General features: G+C 34.9%; 1 protein-coding gene across 2 annotated transcripts; it reads left to right on the top strand.

The window, feature by feature from the left end:
- The first annotated feature begins 4,111 nt into the window (after window positions 1-4,111).
- Window positions 4,112-16,353, top strand: LOC113778219 (protein ACTIVITY OF BC1 COMPLEX KINASE 8, chloroplastic). Of its 2 annotated transcripts, none has more exons than XM_027323542.1 (21): window positions 4,112-4,732; window positions 5,950-6,085; window positions 6,716-6,882; window positions 8,099-8,219; window positions 8,355-8,455; window positions 8,792-8,890; window positions 9,923-10,033; window positions 10,121-10,200; window positions 10,300-10,369; window positions 10,660-10,733; window positions 10,841-10,910; window positions 11,034-11,122; window positions 11,861-11,985; window positions 12,584-12,664; window positions 12,744-12,804; window positions 12,905-12,959; window positions 13,043-13,141; window positions 13,240-13,329; window positions 14,563-14,622; window positions 14,712-14,834; window positions 15,743-16,353. In XM_027323542.1, exons 1-20 carry the CDS (start codon window positions 4,238-4,240, stop codon window positions 14,826-14,828), a joined length of 2,301 nt encoding a protein of 766 aa, XP_027179343.1. In that variant the 5' UTR covers window positions 4,112-4,237; the 3' UTR covers window positions 14,829-14,834; window positions 15,743-16,353. The 2 variants fall into 2 exon arrangements, with proteins under 2 accessions (XP_027179343.1, XP_027179342.1); XM_027323541.1 differs by having other exon boundaries at window positions 15,693-16,353.
- The last annotated feature ends 3,601 nt before the right edge of the window (window positions 16,354-19,954 follow it).

The raw sequence follows: 19,954 nt of genomic DNA, 5'->3' as shown, positions 1-19,954 counted from the left end.
GGTGCGTGAGGTCAACGCGTTGATATGACGCTAAGACGGAGAAGTGATGGTAAAAGATAGTTCCTATAGAACTTTTTGGATAGGAGTTTATTTGGATGATTTATTTGAGATAATTTCTATAGTATTTTTTGTGATGCGATATATGTGAAATAAAAAAATGATTGAAAATATAAAAAAATGATTGGAATTTGTGAAGTAAATTATTTTATTTCAAAACTATGCAGTCCAAACCATAGTTATTAAACTCGGCCCGGAAAGGAGACCGGCGAAGGAGGTGGGTCAACGGGTCACTGGTTCAACCGATGGGTGAGTTGTTGAACCAGTGGGTCACTAAATATATTTAAATATTATATCTTATAAATTTTGATATAGGATATATGATATAAATTGTAATAAATAATGTTATAACAAATATTCATTTAATTTAATTTGCTATAGAATATTTAATTCATATAAGAATCAACAAAACATAAATTTAATTAGTAATCCATCAAACTTCAAGTGTAAAATTTTATATGTTTACTGTAATTATCTAGGTTATTTAATAATTTTAAATGCAAAAAATAATTAAAAACAATATTTGTCTTTAAAATAAATTATGTAATATGTTATTTTTGAAATCTATTTTATAATTTATAGAATATAGGGGTCATAAGTTTTATTAAAAGATTCTAAATAAATTTGTTTTGGAGAATTAAAAAAAATAAAGATAAATTAACAAAACGTTCATATAGCATAAGAATGGCTATTAATGAACAAGTGACAAAGTTTGGTGGTGAGCGTTTCGTAAACAATACCAAAGGTCCTGGATTCGACTCCAAGCAAAGGCTTGGAAATACCATTTTCCTCAAAACCGGTTGCCCCACAAAACCGACCGGGTTTTCGATTTAATCCGGTTGAACCGTCGAGCCGTTGAAAAGTCAATGGTTCATCTGCATAAATGATCTAATTAGAGAACTGGCCCGGTTTAATGTCGGTTCATCGGGTTGATTGGTCAAACCGGCGGACCAGACCGGATTTAATAACTATGATCCAAACACATTCAGTAGGTTTTTCCAAATAATATTTCGCTTGGATAGCAAGTTTTCCAAATAATATTTCGCTTACATCGTAAACACATTTTCCAATCCACCTTTTTATATTCCCAACTACCTTTTTATCGTACATACATCACATCATAAAAAAGTATTACAGTAATTATTCCAAATAATACTCTATCCAAACAAACCCAATGTCTCGGTATCAGGTCGGGTTTTGAACCAAATTAATGGAATAAATCAGTTGAATTGTACATTTGCTCTTGAATTAGAGTGCAAATGAGTTGAGTTTGAATAGTTCGCTAGGTTATTTGACCAAACTCGTGCTTGAATTTGGTGACTGAATTTGAACTTGAGTTCGAATTATTTGACAAGCTTGACCTTGTGCTTAGGATGTAAAGTTTGAAATCTTGTCAAGTTTTAATTCAACTTTACATATATACATATATGTATATATTTTTTAATCTTTTTATTTGTTAGTATGAAATGTTTATATCGTCCCTTGTTTAAAATTATATAAAATGTAAATTTATATTTCTTAAACTAGATTAATCTCATATTAAGTTCGATTGAGTTCGATTTTGCACAAGTTTGAGTAAGACAAAAGAAAAACGAGCTCAACTTTCAAAAACTCGACGAACTTGAATCCGAACTTTTTAACTTAAATCGAGTTCGAGAACCGATTGCATCCCTATTCGGGAGTGATACAATGGAGTGAGAAAAATACTTGTTAAAAAGGACTCATGATTAGAATAGTATAGACTATAAACGCTGTCGATTGTTTTAAGAAAATTATAAGTATCTGAAAAGATATTTCTTGTTATTGATAATAGTATTTTATCATATCTATCATATGATTTATGTTATGTAGATAGCTAATTATTCAAAAGAATTTAGCTTGTGACAATTTTTGGATTCAAGTTTGTCTGGATAATCTGTAATTTGAACAACATTATTTGTTTGTATCATAAATATATTTTTTAATTATCTTTGAATAATTTTTTATCTTATATATATTATATCAAAAAAATTCTTACAGTAGTGTTTTTCTATAAAAAAAAAATTCAAATAAACCACTAGACGGTTTTCACGTTTTTGTAAAGTGCTTTCTGGTGGTGGGAACTCCAAATTGCAAACAGTTTGTGACCTGGGGCATCACGATCTGGACTTCGCTAAACTTATTAGAATCCGCCCAAAATAGCACATTTCAGAGGCCAGCCAAGTTTCAACAAGAATTAACCAAATTCAGGTTGGCCCAGATTCAAAATGACATTGGCGATTATATATTAATACAACACATGAGCAGTCCATCCTAGCTATAGCAGCCCGGCCCGAATTGGTGCAACTAATCCAATCGATGCGTGTGTTTGTAGTCTTGAATTTATAATGCATTTTGTAGCTTTATTTTTAAAAAAAAAATTCTCTAGATTTTATATAATTAAAAGTAATTTGCCAAGGTAGAATTAATACATCCTAAATACGTATTATGATTCAATATCAATGCAGATAACTCATAAATGGTGAGATAAAAACTAACATTGAATTAAAATATAATCACATTTGATGAAACTTATTTGAAGAACTCTGATATTGAGGCATTAATCTTGGTTGTTCCATTGGCATGCATTTTTACAACTAAGTGGAGCTGAAACTGAAAGTCAAATTCAAACTAAATACTTGGTAGGCATTCAGCATGAATAAAGAAAATTGAAGTCAAAATAGTTTATGGATTATTCTATTATGCAGTGCACGAGATAAAGAGGTGGATACAATGTTTAGTTTTTTTTTTCCAAAATTTTATATTTTTATAGGCAAAAGTTTACATAATTGGAGGTGAATGATAATATCTGAATTTTACGGCTGATAACCTAGCCCTTTTATTTTATATATTTTTGTTTAATTCAGAGCATAAAATAGAAAAATCTAACGCCCATTTAATTATGTTTCAGTTTAAAGTGAGCTAAAAACTAAATGCGTTTAGTTAATTTTTAATTCAGCATTGTCTTTCTTAGAATTCTGTTTCGAGTTCAACATCTTACAGATTAGTTAAATTTGAGGTTCAATTTTAACTTTTATCAGCCAATTAACCTTAATTGATAAATGGGATCCTATCAAAGTTTTGAATTGTTTGTGTGTAATTTGATTGGTACTTGGAACAAATTTTGAAACCGAGTGGAGTAGTATATTTTTCATATTTTTAGATGCTAAACTAAAACAATACAAAAACGAAGAAAACGTGAGAGGGAAATGACTTTTTTTTTTTTTTATCAGTAATGATACATGTGTATAACCTACTCTATCCTAATCTAAGGAGGAGGGGGAGCCTAAGGAGGCTGTTGTAGGGGTTAGTGGGTATACAGACCCAACTAGATCAAGAAAGTGTTACTCCCTCCGTCCCACTTTGATAGTCCTGTTTCTTTTTTCACACAGTTTAAGAAAAAGTAGTTAACTTTGTTAGAAAAGTAAATTTAGATTGCTATTTTCCTAAAATACCCTCACATTAAATAGAGTACAACTTTATGGGAACTTGAATTGATGGTAAAAAAAGAATCAACTCTCATTAAATGAGATAGGTTTATAGTAACAACAACTTACATTGAATAAGGGCATTTTAAGAAAATTAAAATACAACTACATTCTTCAATTGGAAAGTAGACTACAATTTGGGACAGACGAAAAAGGAAAACAAGACTATCAAAGTGGGACGGAGGGAGTATGATACAACTCTTAGATTTTTTTCGCTGCTGATGAGGGTTCAAACCACCCTCACCAACAGTTCAAGAAGGAACTTAATCCCTCCTTGGTGGCCACTGAGCCATTGGCCCAGTGGTTAGTGAGAGGGAAATGACAAACACCTCTTTTTTGAGGTTAGTGGTCTAACTTGGCTCAGACAATCCGAAGGAACTTTTCTCAACCAATCAAAACATCTCAAAATCAACTCCCACTCCCATCTTCTTACCACGTGTCACTCTACAAACCACACCTCAGTTTCCTCTTCTCCAGCTAAATTCAATTAAAAAAATAAAATAAATAGAAAATATAAATAGTAAGAAAAGGAAAAAAACTCCAGCCACCATTTTCCTCCGCTGCTACTCCACCAAGCCAAAAACAAAACGGTGAGCTCCGCACTTTTCACACACTCACACACTTGCTCCTTTGGATGAAGAGAGTAGGGTTTTAGGAGTAATTTATATCCTCTAATGACGACGATTTCGGCTGCTTTATCTGCTTCGAGATTACCGGAGATTAAATTCTTGTCGCCGGATGCTTCTAGCCAGCGGCGGCGGCGGCTGCTGCGCTTCGCGGTTTATAGAAGGCTGAATTTTGAGTTGGAACGGAGTTTAGGTCGCCGGAGTTGGAGGATTTTAGCGGCGAAGAGGGAAGAAGGAACGGCTGTGGTGGAGGGGAAAGACAGTGAAATTTTAACTCAGTTGAATGGGAGTTTGAATGGGAACTCCAGTGGGAGTTGTGGTGGGATTAGTGGCTTGGAAGTGGAGGAGTATACGAATGGAAGTGTGAATGGGAGTTTAGTTAAGTATGTGGACGGGAATGGGAATGGAGGAGTGGGGCTGAGGAGTAAAGAGGAGCTGGTGGCAGTGATGGTGGAGGATGAGGAAGAGAAGAGGAAGAGGAATATAGAGGAAATTGGGCGAGAAGAGGCGTGGTTTAAGCAAAGCGAAGACCAGCAAGTTGAGGTATATATGAGTGTTTATACATTCTTCTTTGATTGCTTAGGTAAAAGCTTACTAGGTTCATTTATTGTATATTGGCGTTCTTGGTTTCTAATGAACAACAGCATTTGAATTCTGTGCTAATTTCTGATCATACCGGAGATATCGAGTAATATTAGCTTATATAAAGTAGGTAAGACTGATGATTCGTAATGGTAGGTTATGTAGGCTGGTCATTTCACATTGAGCATGAAGTATCTTAGGCTGCATGAAAACGTAGGAGATTCATGCGAAAATGAGAAAGCAAAAAAATCTTGCCTTTGTTTCATTTGAAGTAGGCATTGAGGTTGGTTTGATTATTATATCCTGTGGAAAAGATATGGTTAAAGGTGATACTGATAAATAAGAAAATGGTTGGGATCTTAGATACATGAAGAGTAAGATCCTCTAATGGGCTGGTAGTTTGGGTTTTGCAGAGCAAAATAAGTAGGGGAGACTGGAGGTTCTTAAATGTTTCTTGCTGGAAAGAAGAAAAGTGGGTCTTTTTTATGTCATACAGTTACCGTCAAAAATCTTTACAAGTTTATAATGTAATTATAAGTAGTAATTACGTTAAGGAATAAAATGTGCTGATACAGAAAATTTGTTTGCCTCAGAATTGAAAGTTTTTGAACTAGAGAACTTTGAGAAGGGATTTTTGTGGCAAAGTCTTTGGGATCCATTTTTGTTGCAATCTTTTGTAGTTATATTCATGTATAAATATGACTATAACTTGTTTTGTTTCTATAGTTATTTATAACTATAGTTTATGTGGTATTAAAAGTTTAGACTTATTGTTACCAATGCATCTGAAGATGATACAGGCACTTTTAGTAGCCTTAATGTTGTATGTACACAAAATTCAAAAAAGGGTTTTCCATATTGTTCTTAAAAGTAACTTTCATACTTTGTTGCGTTAATTGATGATGGAACGTAAATATTGGGTCCATCTGCTTTGTATTTGAAATGAAATGTTCAATAACATTGGTTGTCCATGGAAAAGGGGCAGCTAAATGAGATGCATGGAAAGGATGGCATTTCTTTCTTTATTTCTTTTTTTTTTCCCTGTTAAGCTTGACTTCCTATATGATAGGTTAGTTATTATACCGAAGCTTTTTATGTGAATTTTTACATGTATTATTTGTCCTCCTTTATCTTTTGTTAGGCCATGAAGTTTGAAGCTTTTTTTCCCCCTTCTGCAGGTATCTGTTGCTCCTGGCGGTCGATGGAGCAGATTTAAGACATATTCAACGATTCAAAGGACCTTGGAAATATGGGGATTTGTTCTAACTTTTGTATTCAGGGTTTGGTTGAACAACCAAAAATTCTCCTACCGAGGTCAGTTAATGTCTAAAGTGTATGACTGTTTAGCACATAACTAGAAGGCTGATGCATGAGTAGTTTTCTGATTGAACTGAGAATGCCAAAGAAAGGATGAGGGAGAGCCTGACTTGAAATATTCAAGAGCATGGTACCATAAACGTTGCCGCCATTTACAGTAAATAGTAAACTGATAGCTAAGTATGACTCCACTGATTCTGGTTGACCGTTTGGCCTTCAACTTTTTCTCTGTTATTCTTGATCTGCTATGGTTTGTTTCCTTCGAGGATTCTCTGCTATTGTATAAACATCTTTGTTTTGAGTTCATGGAGTAGCCAAGCTTTTGGCTTCTAATTGTATTTATATACTTGAACAATTTACACTTGGATCAGTATTAATGTCAATCAGGAAGGCTGTGAGAATGATAGTTTGCTAGCTATTTTGCTGAAATTGACAATTGTGCTCCCATGCTGCAGTAAAATTTACTAACAGATCCCTTTCTGCAATACATTTGTTATCTTTCCTGTCATAATTCTGACAATTTCAAATCAACATGCAAAGATAAGCCCTAAATTCTGATTTTGATTTCTGTACATTAGTTTGTATGACTTTAAATACGTTATTCACTTGACAGATATGTGCATGCAGGTGGGATGACAGAGGAAAAGAAAGTTCAGAGGCGAAAGGTCCTTGCTAAGTGGCTGAAGGAAAATATCTTGAGATTAGGACCTACATTTATCAAAGTTGGCCAGCAGTTCTCGACAAGGGTAGACATTCTTGCTCAAGAATATGTTGACCAATTGTCAGAACTTCAGGTCTAATTCTTCCTTTCAATAGCATTCATTTTTCTTCGCATCATTGTATGCTATCGTTTCCTATTATGGAGCACAAAACTTTCTTTTTGGTAAAAAAAAAAATGGTGAAGAATATCCTTTTCTAATTTCCTCGTGTCATTTACAAGCTTCATGAGAATACAATTATTCAATTTGACAATAAATCCAACAGACCAAAACATGCTATGGTTCCAAAATCAAGTTTATTTTCTTGCAATCTGCTTTTTGAAGTTCTTCATCACATGGCTGAGGAAGCCTTGGTCTAGTGGCTAAGGTTGAGGCCCCAAGAATTAGAGGTCATGGGTTCAAATCTTCCCTGTCCCCTCCCTGCTTCTTAAGTCCCACCCTTCCCCTGCTAGAAATTTTTTTTTAAAAAAAAAATCTTCATCACATAGGCGCCCAGTATGCTCTCTTTTCTACTGCACTCTCTCTCTCTTGTGTTACGAATGAATACCTGCTTTGGAGTTGGTGATTTATTTCTTTTGTGACAAAGGTATCATACCTCTTTAGGCATTTTAAATTAGTTACTATGCTTCTCAATTGCATTATGGTTCAATTACTCTATTCCTTGCGATCACCTACTTTTGCACCATCTTACTGATTAACAAATTTTAGAAACAAAAAGCACATGTACTTTGTATAATCATATTTACTAAATAATGTTAAATATAAAAAATAATATAAAAGGTTTCTGATATTATGGCAGAATTCTTCCTGGTTTAACAGACAATATTTAATAACTGAATGTCAGTTTAAATTTTCATAGTGCATTTAGATCTTAAATCTACTAGTGTTTATGGGTGGAGGAAAATATTACTAGAAGGCAGAATTAAGTATGGATTTGTCATGACTGATGTATTGTCTGCAGAAACTAGCTTGTGACCAATGAATTTTCTTTAATTGATCACTGGTTCCATACGGTTAAGATTATTATCTAAGTAAATGAATTATCAGGGAATAGAAAGTTAGGAAATAAATCAATCACTTATTTTGAGAAGAAGAATAAGGTTTTGTTAGCTTATTTTGGCGTCCTATGCTTATTCTCTCTTTGTTTTCTGCTTTACCTTTAGAAACTAAAAGCCAACAATTTTCACTCATTTGAAGCAGCATTTTTAAACCAACCAGAGCATGCAACTTCCAAAGTAAGTACTAATTAGCCCATGCCATTTCTAAAGCAACTTGCTGGTTTTCTGTGCAGGATCAAGTTCCTCCTTTTCCATCAGAAACTGCTGTATCTATTGTTGAGGAAGAACTTGGAGCTCCAGTGGATGATATGTTCGACCGATTTGATCGTGAGCCAATTGCTGCTGCTAGTCTTGGTAACATTATCTTCATTAGACAAAGCGGAGTCCAAATATAAGACTTCAGCAGCATGTGCTTGTTGTAATCATTGGCTTATCCTTTTTGTATCTCTGCAAAGAGAAGTTATGTACAAAGTAAATTTCTTTTTTCAGGTCAAGTTCATCGTGCAAAAGTGAATGGACAAGAAGTTGTTGTTAAAGTACAAAGGCCTGGACTGAAGGATCTTTTCGATATCGATCTTAAAAATCTGAGGGTTAGTGTAAAAGTCAAAAATTTCATGCATTCAGCTCCTGCAATCATATTTTGTTATGAAGTGCTTTATGTCCCAGCAAAGTGGGAAAGTAATGCACTTGGATCTTTTTGGTCTGACTTTAATTTATATTGGCTTCAACATTCACTTTTCTGCAAGTTTGGAGCTTTAGCATGATTTGGTACAACTATTAACATGTCAAGTATGGAGTCATTGGACAATTGTTTAGTCATGCTTTTAGGATCGAGTCACAGTAATTGCTTGAAGGGCACAAACTAGAATAGTTAAATAGGCAAATTTACTTGTTAAATTCCTACTCTCATCACTTGATTTCTACAGGTAATTGCAGAATACCTTCAAAAGATTGATCCAAAGTCAGATGGTGCAAAAAGGGACTGGGTTGCCATCTATGATGAGTGTGCAAATGTTTTGTATCAGGTAATAATGTGCTATGGTTGCTACACTTTGTGCATTTGCTGGCATGAATGTAAGTCTAGTAAGTGGTCAAAGACTGCTGGGGGAAGTTTTGGAAAGGGAATATTGGATAAAGTTGTTATTTTATAATAAGACATCGAGGCCACTAGCAGATGTATAAAGGTGTTACAATACTGAACAAGAAAGATAAAACCTTTGCAAAAGTATCTAAAGATGAAAAGAGGGTTTATGCAGGAAACGAAAACCCACCAATATTGCTCTTACAATGGCTGCAGTGACTGGTTATATGAGCAAAATCGAAAAGATCTCTTCTAGGGTACCGTGATTAAGTGTTCTTAAGTTTAAATTATGTGAGTTCTTTTTTCCTGAAATGATCCTACAAATATGTTTGACAGATCCAGAATGGTCCTGAGAGGATATGATTGCTGGTATCCTAATACATGCTGCCTATGCTGGTGTATATTAGATGACATCTGAAACTCTGGTTGTGTTGTGACTTGAGCTAAAGGCAATTCAAAGACAATAAGTTGATTAAACTTATAATTTTCCACTGAATGTGCAGTCAATTAAAACTATTTTAATTTGCTGGATTTTACACCTTGCTGGTTAGCGAGAACTTAAACCTCTCCAAATTTAATGTGGTTACTCCTCTATGTTTGCCTCAAAAAAGTGAGGAAATTTACTTGAGTTTAGGATTTTAGTCTTCCATGTCAGTAATGAGTTCTGCAACTGAGTACATGGAACTAAAAGCGGTCTTGTCCCTTTTGCGGCATTGAACACTGTATACATTTATAACAATGATATATGTTTGTGCTGTATAATAATGGCTGCTTCAACCAGTTCAGTGGTGATGGTGGCTTTGCCTGATTGCAGTGAACTGTTCTATTATAGCCAAGAGTTTTCAATGTTCAAATTTGTAACATCTGGAAAGATCTAAATTTTTTAAGCTTCTGTTTGTACTTCTAATCATCTTTTCCCTTAAATTATTTGGGTTTTGGATTAAGAAATAATTCTCAGTCAAACTTCTACTTTCAGGAAATTGACTATACAAAGGAAGCTGCTAATGCTGAGTTGTTTGCAGCTAACTTTAAGGACATGGATTATGTTAAAGTTCCCAAGATATGTTGGGAGTACACCACTCCACAGGTTTAAACTTTCAGGAATAGTCGAAGTCAGTACATGATTTTCTGTTAAAAGATCACCTTGTTTAGCAGGCCATCTCTTTATTTGCAGGTTCTGACGATGGAATATGTCCCAGGGATAAAAATAAACAGGATACAAGCTTTGGACCAGTTGGGTGTTGATCGCAAAAGGTATGCAATATGGAGTGAAAATCATAGGACCTTTAACTTGAAACATGGCAAGCAGATTTTGACTCCATATGTAATGGATGCTGATCCTCTGTGCATCAGGTTGGGTAGATATGCCGTCGAATCTTACCTTGAACAGATTTTATCTCATGGCTTCTTTCACGCCGACCCTGTAACTTCCTATACACTTCTACTTTTAGCATCATCTATATTTGGTGAAGAATGATTAAGTTATCAATTTCAAATGAAAGAGATATATTGGTTGGAGTGTGCATTTATTAGCCTGAAGCAATAATTGATTATCGTTTATTTATAACTACAGTGAAAATTTGAACTGCTGAAATCTGACACTAGGCTCCAATTCTAGAGTTGGTTTGAAGTCATTTGAATCTTGATCAGAACACTAAATATGATACTTTTGAATTTCTTTTTACTTCTTGATGATATTGCTAAGTTTTGCAGCATCCTGGCAATATTGCTGTAGATGATGTTAATGGTGGAAGGTTGATTTTCTATGACTTTGGAATGATGGGAAGGTATGCTTGTTGTTTTTCACTTCTTAGTTCCTGTCAACTGATGTTTTGTTGTTTGTGGAAGGATGTGCTTTCCTTTCCATCTATATACTTATGTTGGCCTTTTGCAGTATAAGCCCAAATATCAGAGAAGGCTTGTTGGATGTATTTTATGGAGTTTATGAGAAGGATGCGGACAAGGTAAATATTTCTTAATTTTTTGTAATGCTTTCATTTTCTACTTATTGCACTTTGAACCTGGAATTCATGGCTGAGTACGGTTACAAAGTACCATATTAATAACTGAAGATTTGTGTTATGCAGGTCCTTCAAGCAATGATTCAGATGGGTGTTCTTGTGCCTACTGGAGACGTGACTGCTGTTAGACGAACTGCACAGTTCTTCCTTAACAGGTACTTCCTGGTTAAAAAAATTCTTGAAGCTCACTTTCAAATTTTGGGTCATCCACTTTAAAACTCCTTTAGGGTGCTCAATTGTAGAATACTAAGCTATTTAGGGAAATAAATTGTGATGCATTGGTTCACAAAAATTTTTAAGAAACGTTGTCAGTTTTAAAGAGGAAGCAGTGCAATATAGAAATGGATTCATTTTTAATGATGTTAGTAAATATTTAGGCACACTAAGGATTCCACTCACTTGTTTGATTCCCTAGGTTGCTGCTAGGCATTGCTAGCAAAAACTAGCAGGCACAAGTGAACTAGATGCCTGTTGAAAATTAGCATGTATGCTCTTGTTTTGGGGCTGTATTTACCTCATATGATGGATGTATTTGAATCATAGAGTGGCCTTCAGTGGCCAGACTTCAAAATTCTGCTAACAGAAGTTGTGCATGATAAATGGTTGAGGTCTTTGTTCAACTTCTCCCTGTGGGCTAATAAATGGTTTTGTTTGAAATCTGTAGTGTGTGAGAGACTTCACCACACTTTGGAGAGCTCGGTTTTTGCCTCTTTTCCACCATAGACAGGAATTAGAATGGAAAGGCTTGAATTCGAAAATTCTGGTTCAGTTTTACATTTGAAGTACTCATAATAACTAAAGATGAAATGCAAATTTTGTAGCTTTGAAGAACGCCTTGCAGTTTTACATTTGAAGTAATCATAATAACTAAGGATGAAATGTAAATTTTGTAGCTTTGAAGAACGCCTTGCTGCACAGAGAAGAGAACGGGAAATGGCTGCAACAGAACTTGGATTTAAAAAGCCATTGAGCAAGGAGGAGAAAATAGAGAAGAAGAAGCAACGTTTAGCTGCAATAGGTATTTTACTTAGATCATTTTGAAATACTCAAGCTGTTGAATTTTGGACTACTATGGCAGTTTGGCAAGTTGCATTTACAAAGGTGGCTTACAACAAACAGAAAAGGAGGGAAATGGTGTCTGGAAGCTAATTTTATTTTTGCTATAGCTTTCAAGATATTATAGAAAGAAATGAAAAATTCATTCTGAAAACCCCTAAGAAAATTTGAGAACGAAAACAAAGAGAGGCAGATAGGGTCTGTCACTCATAGTAACTAGCTTTAAATACTAATTAATGTAAATTTTAAGAATGAAGCTACATTTTAAAGTTTGGGGATTTTGGGAGGTAATCGACTTTTATCTTCTGGTCCTATCAGAATATCTGTTATATATATCAACTGCAGTAAAAACTTGTCCTTTTCTCTGATTTCGTGGCTGAGAAGTTATTTAAACAGAGATTTTCTTACTCTCACTGTTTAATCATGGGAATGCTTATCCATTACATCTACAGTATACTGATTTTGTATCAATCTATCTTTAAACTTCTGCCAGTTTGCTGTCATTTAATCCTCATGACAGCCAGTTGGCAATTACTAATAACTGTTTTGTTCCTGAACAGGGGAAGATTTATTAGCCATTGCAGCTGATCAACCCTTTAGATTTCCTGCCACATTCACTTTTGTTGTCAGAGCATTTTCAGGTATTGTTTCATTCTTCATTTGTTTGGTTTTCTGATATTTGTAACTATTTCTGGCATTTACCTCAAAGCTCTTTCACAGTGTTGGATGGAATAGGGAAAGGCCTTGATCCTCGATTTGATATCACTGAGATAGCCAAACCGTGAGTTCATGCATGGATGTTCTCCTTGATGTATTAATGACCTATAATAATCATTTGCTTTTGTTTTATCTGAACTTGAATTTCATGACAATCCGTGCAGCTATGCTCTGGAGTTGCTGAGGTTTCGTGAAGCTGGTGTTGAAGTTATCTTGAAGGTGGGTTCCTGCTGACTGTCTTTGTATTTGCTTGACTTTAAGCATCTAACAAGGTCTTGAGACTTAAATGTGACTATTTTCAGGACTTCAGAAAGAGGTGGGATAGACAATCCCGTGCATTCTACAACTTATTTAGGCAGGCTGATAGAGTTGAAAAGCTGGCTGAAATCATTCAGCGACTGGTAGAGATTACATATTTTCTTGATTTTCCACTTAATTCTGGATGGGTTTAATCTGTCACAAGTGTGAAATTGACATATCATTTAAACATTGGTTGTAGGAGCAAGGAGATTTGAAGCTTCGTGTCAGGGCTTTGGAATCTGAGAGAGCTTTCCAAAGAATTGCTGCTGTCCAGAAGACAATAGGAAGTGTGAGTGCTCTGGTTTACTCTAGTCACTCTTCCAGATTATGTTTAAATCCCTTGCTAAAATTAAGTCTAGTTTACTGGTGGTACTCGGAAAAATATGCATTTTCTTATTGCTATAATTGAAGATTTTCTTTGTTATATTGTGCTACTGTATCTCATGATGTGCTGCAATGTTTATTTTAAATGGTCAAATACATGATATTATGCTAATTTTCTTTCTCATCCTAGCTGGCATGAAATTGCTCCACATCCTAGGAAGAATTCTATGTATAGAAGCAAAACATATTGTCTAGTACTGTACAAATGTGTGTTTTGAAGCTTGTAATTTTGACAAACTATAAGAAAGCGATTGTTGTAACCATTCTGTAGAAAGAAAATTACGTGAATAGAGAATTTTCATTTTTACCCTATAAGTTTGCAATCTCAGAATGTAAACACATTATGGCTGCTGAAACAGAAATTCCCAGAAAAGTAATTCCTGTCATCTTTGGCACTTTTTTACCTCTGTACCTGACTGGAAATTGGACTAAATTCTCTTCAAAATGATCGTAGAGGATCCATCTTTTTTTCCAGTACCCTTGCCAATGTCCTGTCCCTTGTTCTCAAAGGAAAGCCTTATTTTGTAGCCTCCCGCTACAACCAACGGAAAATTCAATAATACACTGAAGCTGGGATAAAGTATTTGGGCCAGGTTGTGAGCTACATAGGCCGAACTTGTATGGCTCAGTGCAGTGTGATATTTTCCTAGCCTGGGTATTAGTCTGGCCTGTCATTGATCTTTTTTTTTTTTTTTTTTTTTTTTTTTTTAATATGACCTTGTTCTCCTGTCTAATAGCTTATCCGAACTTTTATGGTATATTGATATTACATGACCTGGTAACAGGACATTTTACTATTGTCATAGACCATTTACTTATTGTCAAGACCTTTCCGCCTTTAAATGTTATGCGCATGGAATCTTAATTTGATATCATTGGTTGATTGTCATTAGATGAACCTGAGAAAATGTTGGCCTCAGACTGGTCATCATAAAGTTAGAATTGGAACTTGGAATTAAGTTGGCTATTAATAGTGAATTTGTTTCTACTAGCTTACAAGTTCTTGGAGTTTCAAATATCTTTCAAACATGTTTGACTGAAATTTTTGGATTTTAGTCATGTTATGCTGAACCCTTCCTGACAAATTGCCTTTCTCGTAAGTGACTTTGTTCCTGTTTTGTGCGATAATCTACTACAGGCAGTTGCTGCTGGAAGCTTAATCAACCTTGCAACAATTCTGTATATCAATTCTATCACTGTAAGTGGTGCATCATTTTGTAGAGAAAATAATATACATTTGGAGTCCGTTTTTGTATAAGCTTCATGTGAATGCATTTTGTTTTTCAGATGCCCGCATCCATAGCATATGCCATCTGTGCATTTTTTGGCTTGCAAGTTCTTATTGGGGTTGTGAAAGTGAAGAAATTAGATCAGCGAGAGAGGTTGATAACTGGAACTGCCTAGACCTTGGTGAGTGGTGTTTTATTTTGTATTCACTCTTCACCTATAGAAAAATAATAAAAGAATATTCACATCATTACTGACAAAAATGCGTTTAAGAAGAGTTATTTGTAAGACTTAATATTAAAAGGATGCAGAATAGCTTTTTATTTGAAGTGATGGACCATGTAAAGAAGTACAAATGAAAGATCCCTCTGGCCCTGGCCCGGCCCTGGAGTGGTTCATTGCGCTATGACTTATGTCCTCAAAGTGATTGAATATCGACAGCCCAAAACATTTGAAAACCATTTTTTAGGATTATTTTCTTTGTGGGTCCAACCCAATGGTCGAGAAGTTTTAGTACTCCTGTCGGAAGTCTTGAACAGAAATAATTGAGAAAAAAAAACCCAGCTGATTTGACCTTCTGTTTTTTTGCTTTTTTGATTCAGCAAGACTAGATTTCTGATGAATACTTAGTTCATTTGAAAACCTAGCAGACAAGCATAAACTCTTTCGACTTCAATAACTAGTGAAGAAAGTTTCAACTATTGGGCCGCTAGAATTGGTCTTTTATTGTATCAAACGTAAAATATATTTCCTGATTTACACCAAGGCTGTGGTTAGAGGTCAGGATATTTTGATTTCTCAGAAACGATGAAGGAAGACTTACAGCCGCCTTTTCTTTTCAGCTTTTTATCTGAAATTACAAACAATTAACTTTTTACATAATGACTGTTCATTTTCATTTTCCAAATCTTGTTCCCACTAGTTCATTCTTAAGACAAGTACTTCTAAATAAGAATGAAGGTAGAGAAGGCATTTCTTTTCTCGAGTTTGTCCTGAAATGATGAGCTATTAGGTTGTATAAGCTTTTCTGGTTTGTATTAGGTATTAGACCTGCTGCTGAGAATCACTTCTGTGGTGATTATATGTTGTAGATTCAAAGTGAGTTCATCAATAGGGAGACGTCATTTCTGATGAAAGCAACTTCCTCCCATCCTGCAAAACCTGAAGAAGTGCAGAACTGGTAAAATCTATTAAGAATTACCATCACGATATTACGGAAGGAGCTGCTTGGTCGTCCTGGTGGTTGAGGTCCAGGGGCATCCTGCTGGTAAAGGCTTGAGGTCCAGGGTCATCCTACTAACAAGGATCGAGGTCCAGGCAAGTTAACGTGAAGACAATGAGCTTTACACATTTAGTCAAAGTTGTTTTTTATGATAGCTGAAGGCACTTGGCTGAGTTTTCAAACTTCTCAACAAGAATGTCTCCTTAAGCTCGTTTGTGGCAGGCTATAATAACTCTGCTGTCTGACTTCTTGGAGCCCTTGTGTATAGATGTATGTAACTTTGTAGATTTTTTACATCAAAATTGTTAGACCATTGTATAGCATGTGTAATGCATATAGCAATTCTTGTAACTACAACCTCCTCTTAGGAAGTTTTGATCCAATACAACCTCCTCTCTGTCATTCTTTAGATGACAGAGATTTTTAAGAACTTCAGTTTATGCCATTCAAGTCAGATATATAATGCTTGTGTTTCTATGCTTGGGATTTGTAGAGTTAGTATTGACCAGAGTACCAGATTAAGTCTGGTTTTGTAAGAGACAAAGGAAGTATCTATCTTTCGTGTCCCTCTCTCTATCTCCATCTCCTATTCTATTTGGCTTCCTGGATAACACACGTTCGTCCAAGTCATCGAGCTGTACCTGTCCGTAGGTTGGATGTCCATGTGCAGAAGCCAATACTTAATCTGATTTCCGTGTGAAAGTTTGACATCTTCAACCATGATAGCTCATGCTGTCTTGAAGTATGTTTTGTCGTTTCTTCAGCAGTAGCTAATCACATGAAATGAATCTGGCGAAACCAATGGAAGTTGAACACTTGAACTACAAACTAAAAGTTCAAGAAAAAAAAAATCAACGAGGAAAAGACTTGCAGATCTAGCCTGATTAACTATGGTGGGAGCCAGGTTCTAACAGGGAGTGGTGTTTCGAGTCCATTCAATGTACTATAGCAGACATTCTAGTTAGGGGCAATCAATATAATAATCACCTTCACAACATTCAAGAAGTATGTCATAAGAGTAGCAAGATGGACCCATAGAGTTTCCTTGTATTGCTTGTTGAATGAAAAGTTTCCTATATATATATATAAAAAGGAGTTATAGTTTGTCTGTTGGGTGATTTTTATCTGATATTTTAAGGGGCAATTTAGAGATTGTATAAGCATCATACAAGTAATCCACCTTACAGTACAAGCGGGCCATGCTCATTGGGATATGAGTTTACTAAAGTGCCCTTTGTGAGATGATGATTACATTCATAAATGGTAGTTATGTGTTGTTAATTAATGATAAAACACAAAGGAAGTGAGGTGAATTGGGGGCAAAGCCATCCTATTGAATTAAATGTGTTTAAGACAATATTAATTGGCCAAAGTAGAAGAACCATTTGAAAACTCTTTGTGAATTGTAACCGTCGGAAATTTTGTGCTCTTCATCGTTAAAGTTTAAGAAACATTAATTGCGTTCTTCCAACAAAACACACTCATTTGAACCGGTAATTGCAGCATGTTGAAGAGCTCATTAAAGTGTGAGAGATTACGAATCATTTAGATAAACATGGTATGACATTTTTGGCTACCATTAATAGTATGCCTTGCCTAAGATAAAAACAAATTATCCAACGTTACCAAATTATTTAACAAAGCCATAGGTATAAACTCCCATGCTTTGCAAGGGCCTTCTCCCTAGTCTTTATTAGTTCAATTACATCATGTGCCAAACCAATTACTGCAGTGAGACTTGCTGGAGATCCATGTACTACATATTTCTTGAGAAGTTGCCAAGTTTTAGCTTTTTCTTTTTCTTTATAAGTTTTTTTTAACTCAATACTCTTTCTCCTATCTTTGCACCTTCTAATCTGGCTTGATTTGAATCCTTATCCACCAACGAGATCAGGTGCCTCTCCGGTTGATATCTGTTCATTTTGGTCTATTTTATATAACTCTCACAACTTTTACTGTAAGCTCGTATGGTTTGATGCAATCGTGATTTTTTATTTTAGTTTAGTTTCATGACCTGACAAACTCATTCTCCAAAATTTACACTAAAGTTGTATCAATTTACACCAAATATTATAAAAATTACATAATTAGACAGTAATTCAACAGAAGAGGCTTTTGATCCGATTAATCTCTTCTTTTGTAATTTTTCCGGGCGAATCACAATATCAGGTAATGCAGCCTTCATTTGCATTGCTTTTATCCGTAATTTTAGTATTCTCAGTTCTTAGTGGAAACAAGAAATTCTATAGATGTGGTCATCTGGCTCTAATCTTTGCCCCAAAAAAAAAAGATCTAAATTCCTACCCAAAGAATCACCAAAGGGCTTGCACAATTTTGACTTTGCATTTGCTTTTGCTAGGCCACAAAAATAGCAGTACAAGGGTATTTGAGATCCATAGATCATCTCTCTCTCTTTTTTTTTTTTTTTGTTTTGTTGGTGGTTTTGTGATCCCTGGAAGGAATGATTTCGTTAGAGTGCCTGATGAAATCAATTTTCCCTACTTGTTCCTTTCAATTTTACATTTCTATACTTATAGCAGCATATCATTAGCTGCCATGGTTCTCAACAAGATCCTGAGAGCAACCAAGCTTGTAGCTTGAAAGGAAGAATAAATAGTAAATACTATACAGAAGGAGTTTAAAGTAATATAAGCTCTAGGATCGGCAGATAAAACTAATGAATGGGAAAATACTTTTGATTAAATACAATAAATCAAAGCAAGTAAATATTTGACAAAGAATTCAATAGCCATGTAATAAAAACATTACTTTGGCAGTTAAATATTAGTTTTTCTTTTTTAAAATAGGAATGACTGTCTTATAATGTTATATCATGAAATAAGTTCATGATGATGTATATGTCTTTGTTTAGACCGCTCTATAAATCCAATATATGCCTATGAATTCTTGGGAAATTAACTTTTTTTTTTGGTAACATTTAGCTAAATAGCAATGGATCTTCTTCATTCTTCATGAATGGGAGCTTCATTTGCATGTGTTTTAACTTCTTTGGAGTATAGGTACTGAAACTCCTCCTCCGAGTTGAAGTGATCAATAACCAATATGGACGGCACAATCCTTACTAAAATCAATGCTAAGAAAATCAAAATTAAATCTTGATTAAATTGATGGCTCAAGAAGATTTAGATACAGCTACAAATCCATTAAATATCACTTTTGAGTTTTTCTGTTTTTGTTATTAATATCTAAGAACGCTCGCCCAGATCTGCCAGACTGGTGTGTTTTTGCAAGTTTTAAAGAATTCTGATGCTACTCAACAATTCAATTTGGCCTCATAACAAACCTAGAAAAAAAAAAGGGCAAAATAACCTACTGGATAACCATTTTCCTTGAGTACTGCAATGCAAACAAAATAAAGTGAAGAATATTGAAGATTTCATCTTACGAATTGGCAAAGTTTCTTAAAGACAAGGAAGAAGGAGGAGCACTAGTTGGGCTTCTTTTTTTTTTTTTTTTTTGCCTTGAATACTAGTCAAAAGAACTGATCAGGACAAATATATATGATGGAAACCAAATCTTCACCTACTTAGGGAAGAGACTGAGTATAGATGTAGTCTTCATTCTCTAAAATTGTATTACTATCTTCTGATCCATTAATCTTGCCTTGTTTGCACTCATGAACACTATTCTCCTTCTCACACTCAGCTTTTACCTGCATCCAACTCATTCAGAAGATAAACAAAAACCCATTAATAATATTCATCTATCTTGGGCTGTTTTACAGACTTTATGCTAACGCAACACTTACTGTATTGGTGGAGCTTGCAGAACCACCTATCACCATCTGATTTGATTCTTCTTTGCCTAGAGTAACAAACAACAAACACAAGAAGATAGCCAGGATAAGAAAGAAAATCACGCTTGTAAGTTTCATGGTATTCAAACAGTAAAGAGAGAGTCTCAAGGAAAGATTTGAACATATGTGACAATGATATATCTGCTGTTTTCTTTGTACTAGCTAGGACAAAGGAGTCAAAAGTCTAGTAGTTGTAGTATTATAGTAACAAAAGAGGACAATCTAAGGATGATTTGATTATGATATCTTGAGCGACTAATCTAA

Source organism: Coffea eugenioides, chromosome 7 (genome assembly GCF_003713205.1).
Source record: "Coffea eugenioides isolate CCC68of chromosome 7, Ceug_1.0, whole genome shotgun sequence".
Taxonomy (NCBI): Eukaryota; Viridiplantae; Streptophyta; class Magnoliopsida; order Gentianales; family Rubiaceae; genus Coffea; species Coffea eugenioides.
This window is presented reverse-complemented; position numbering and strand designations above follow the sequence as displayed.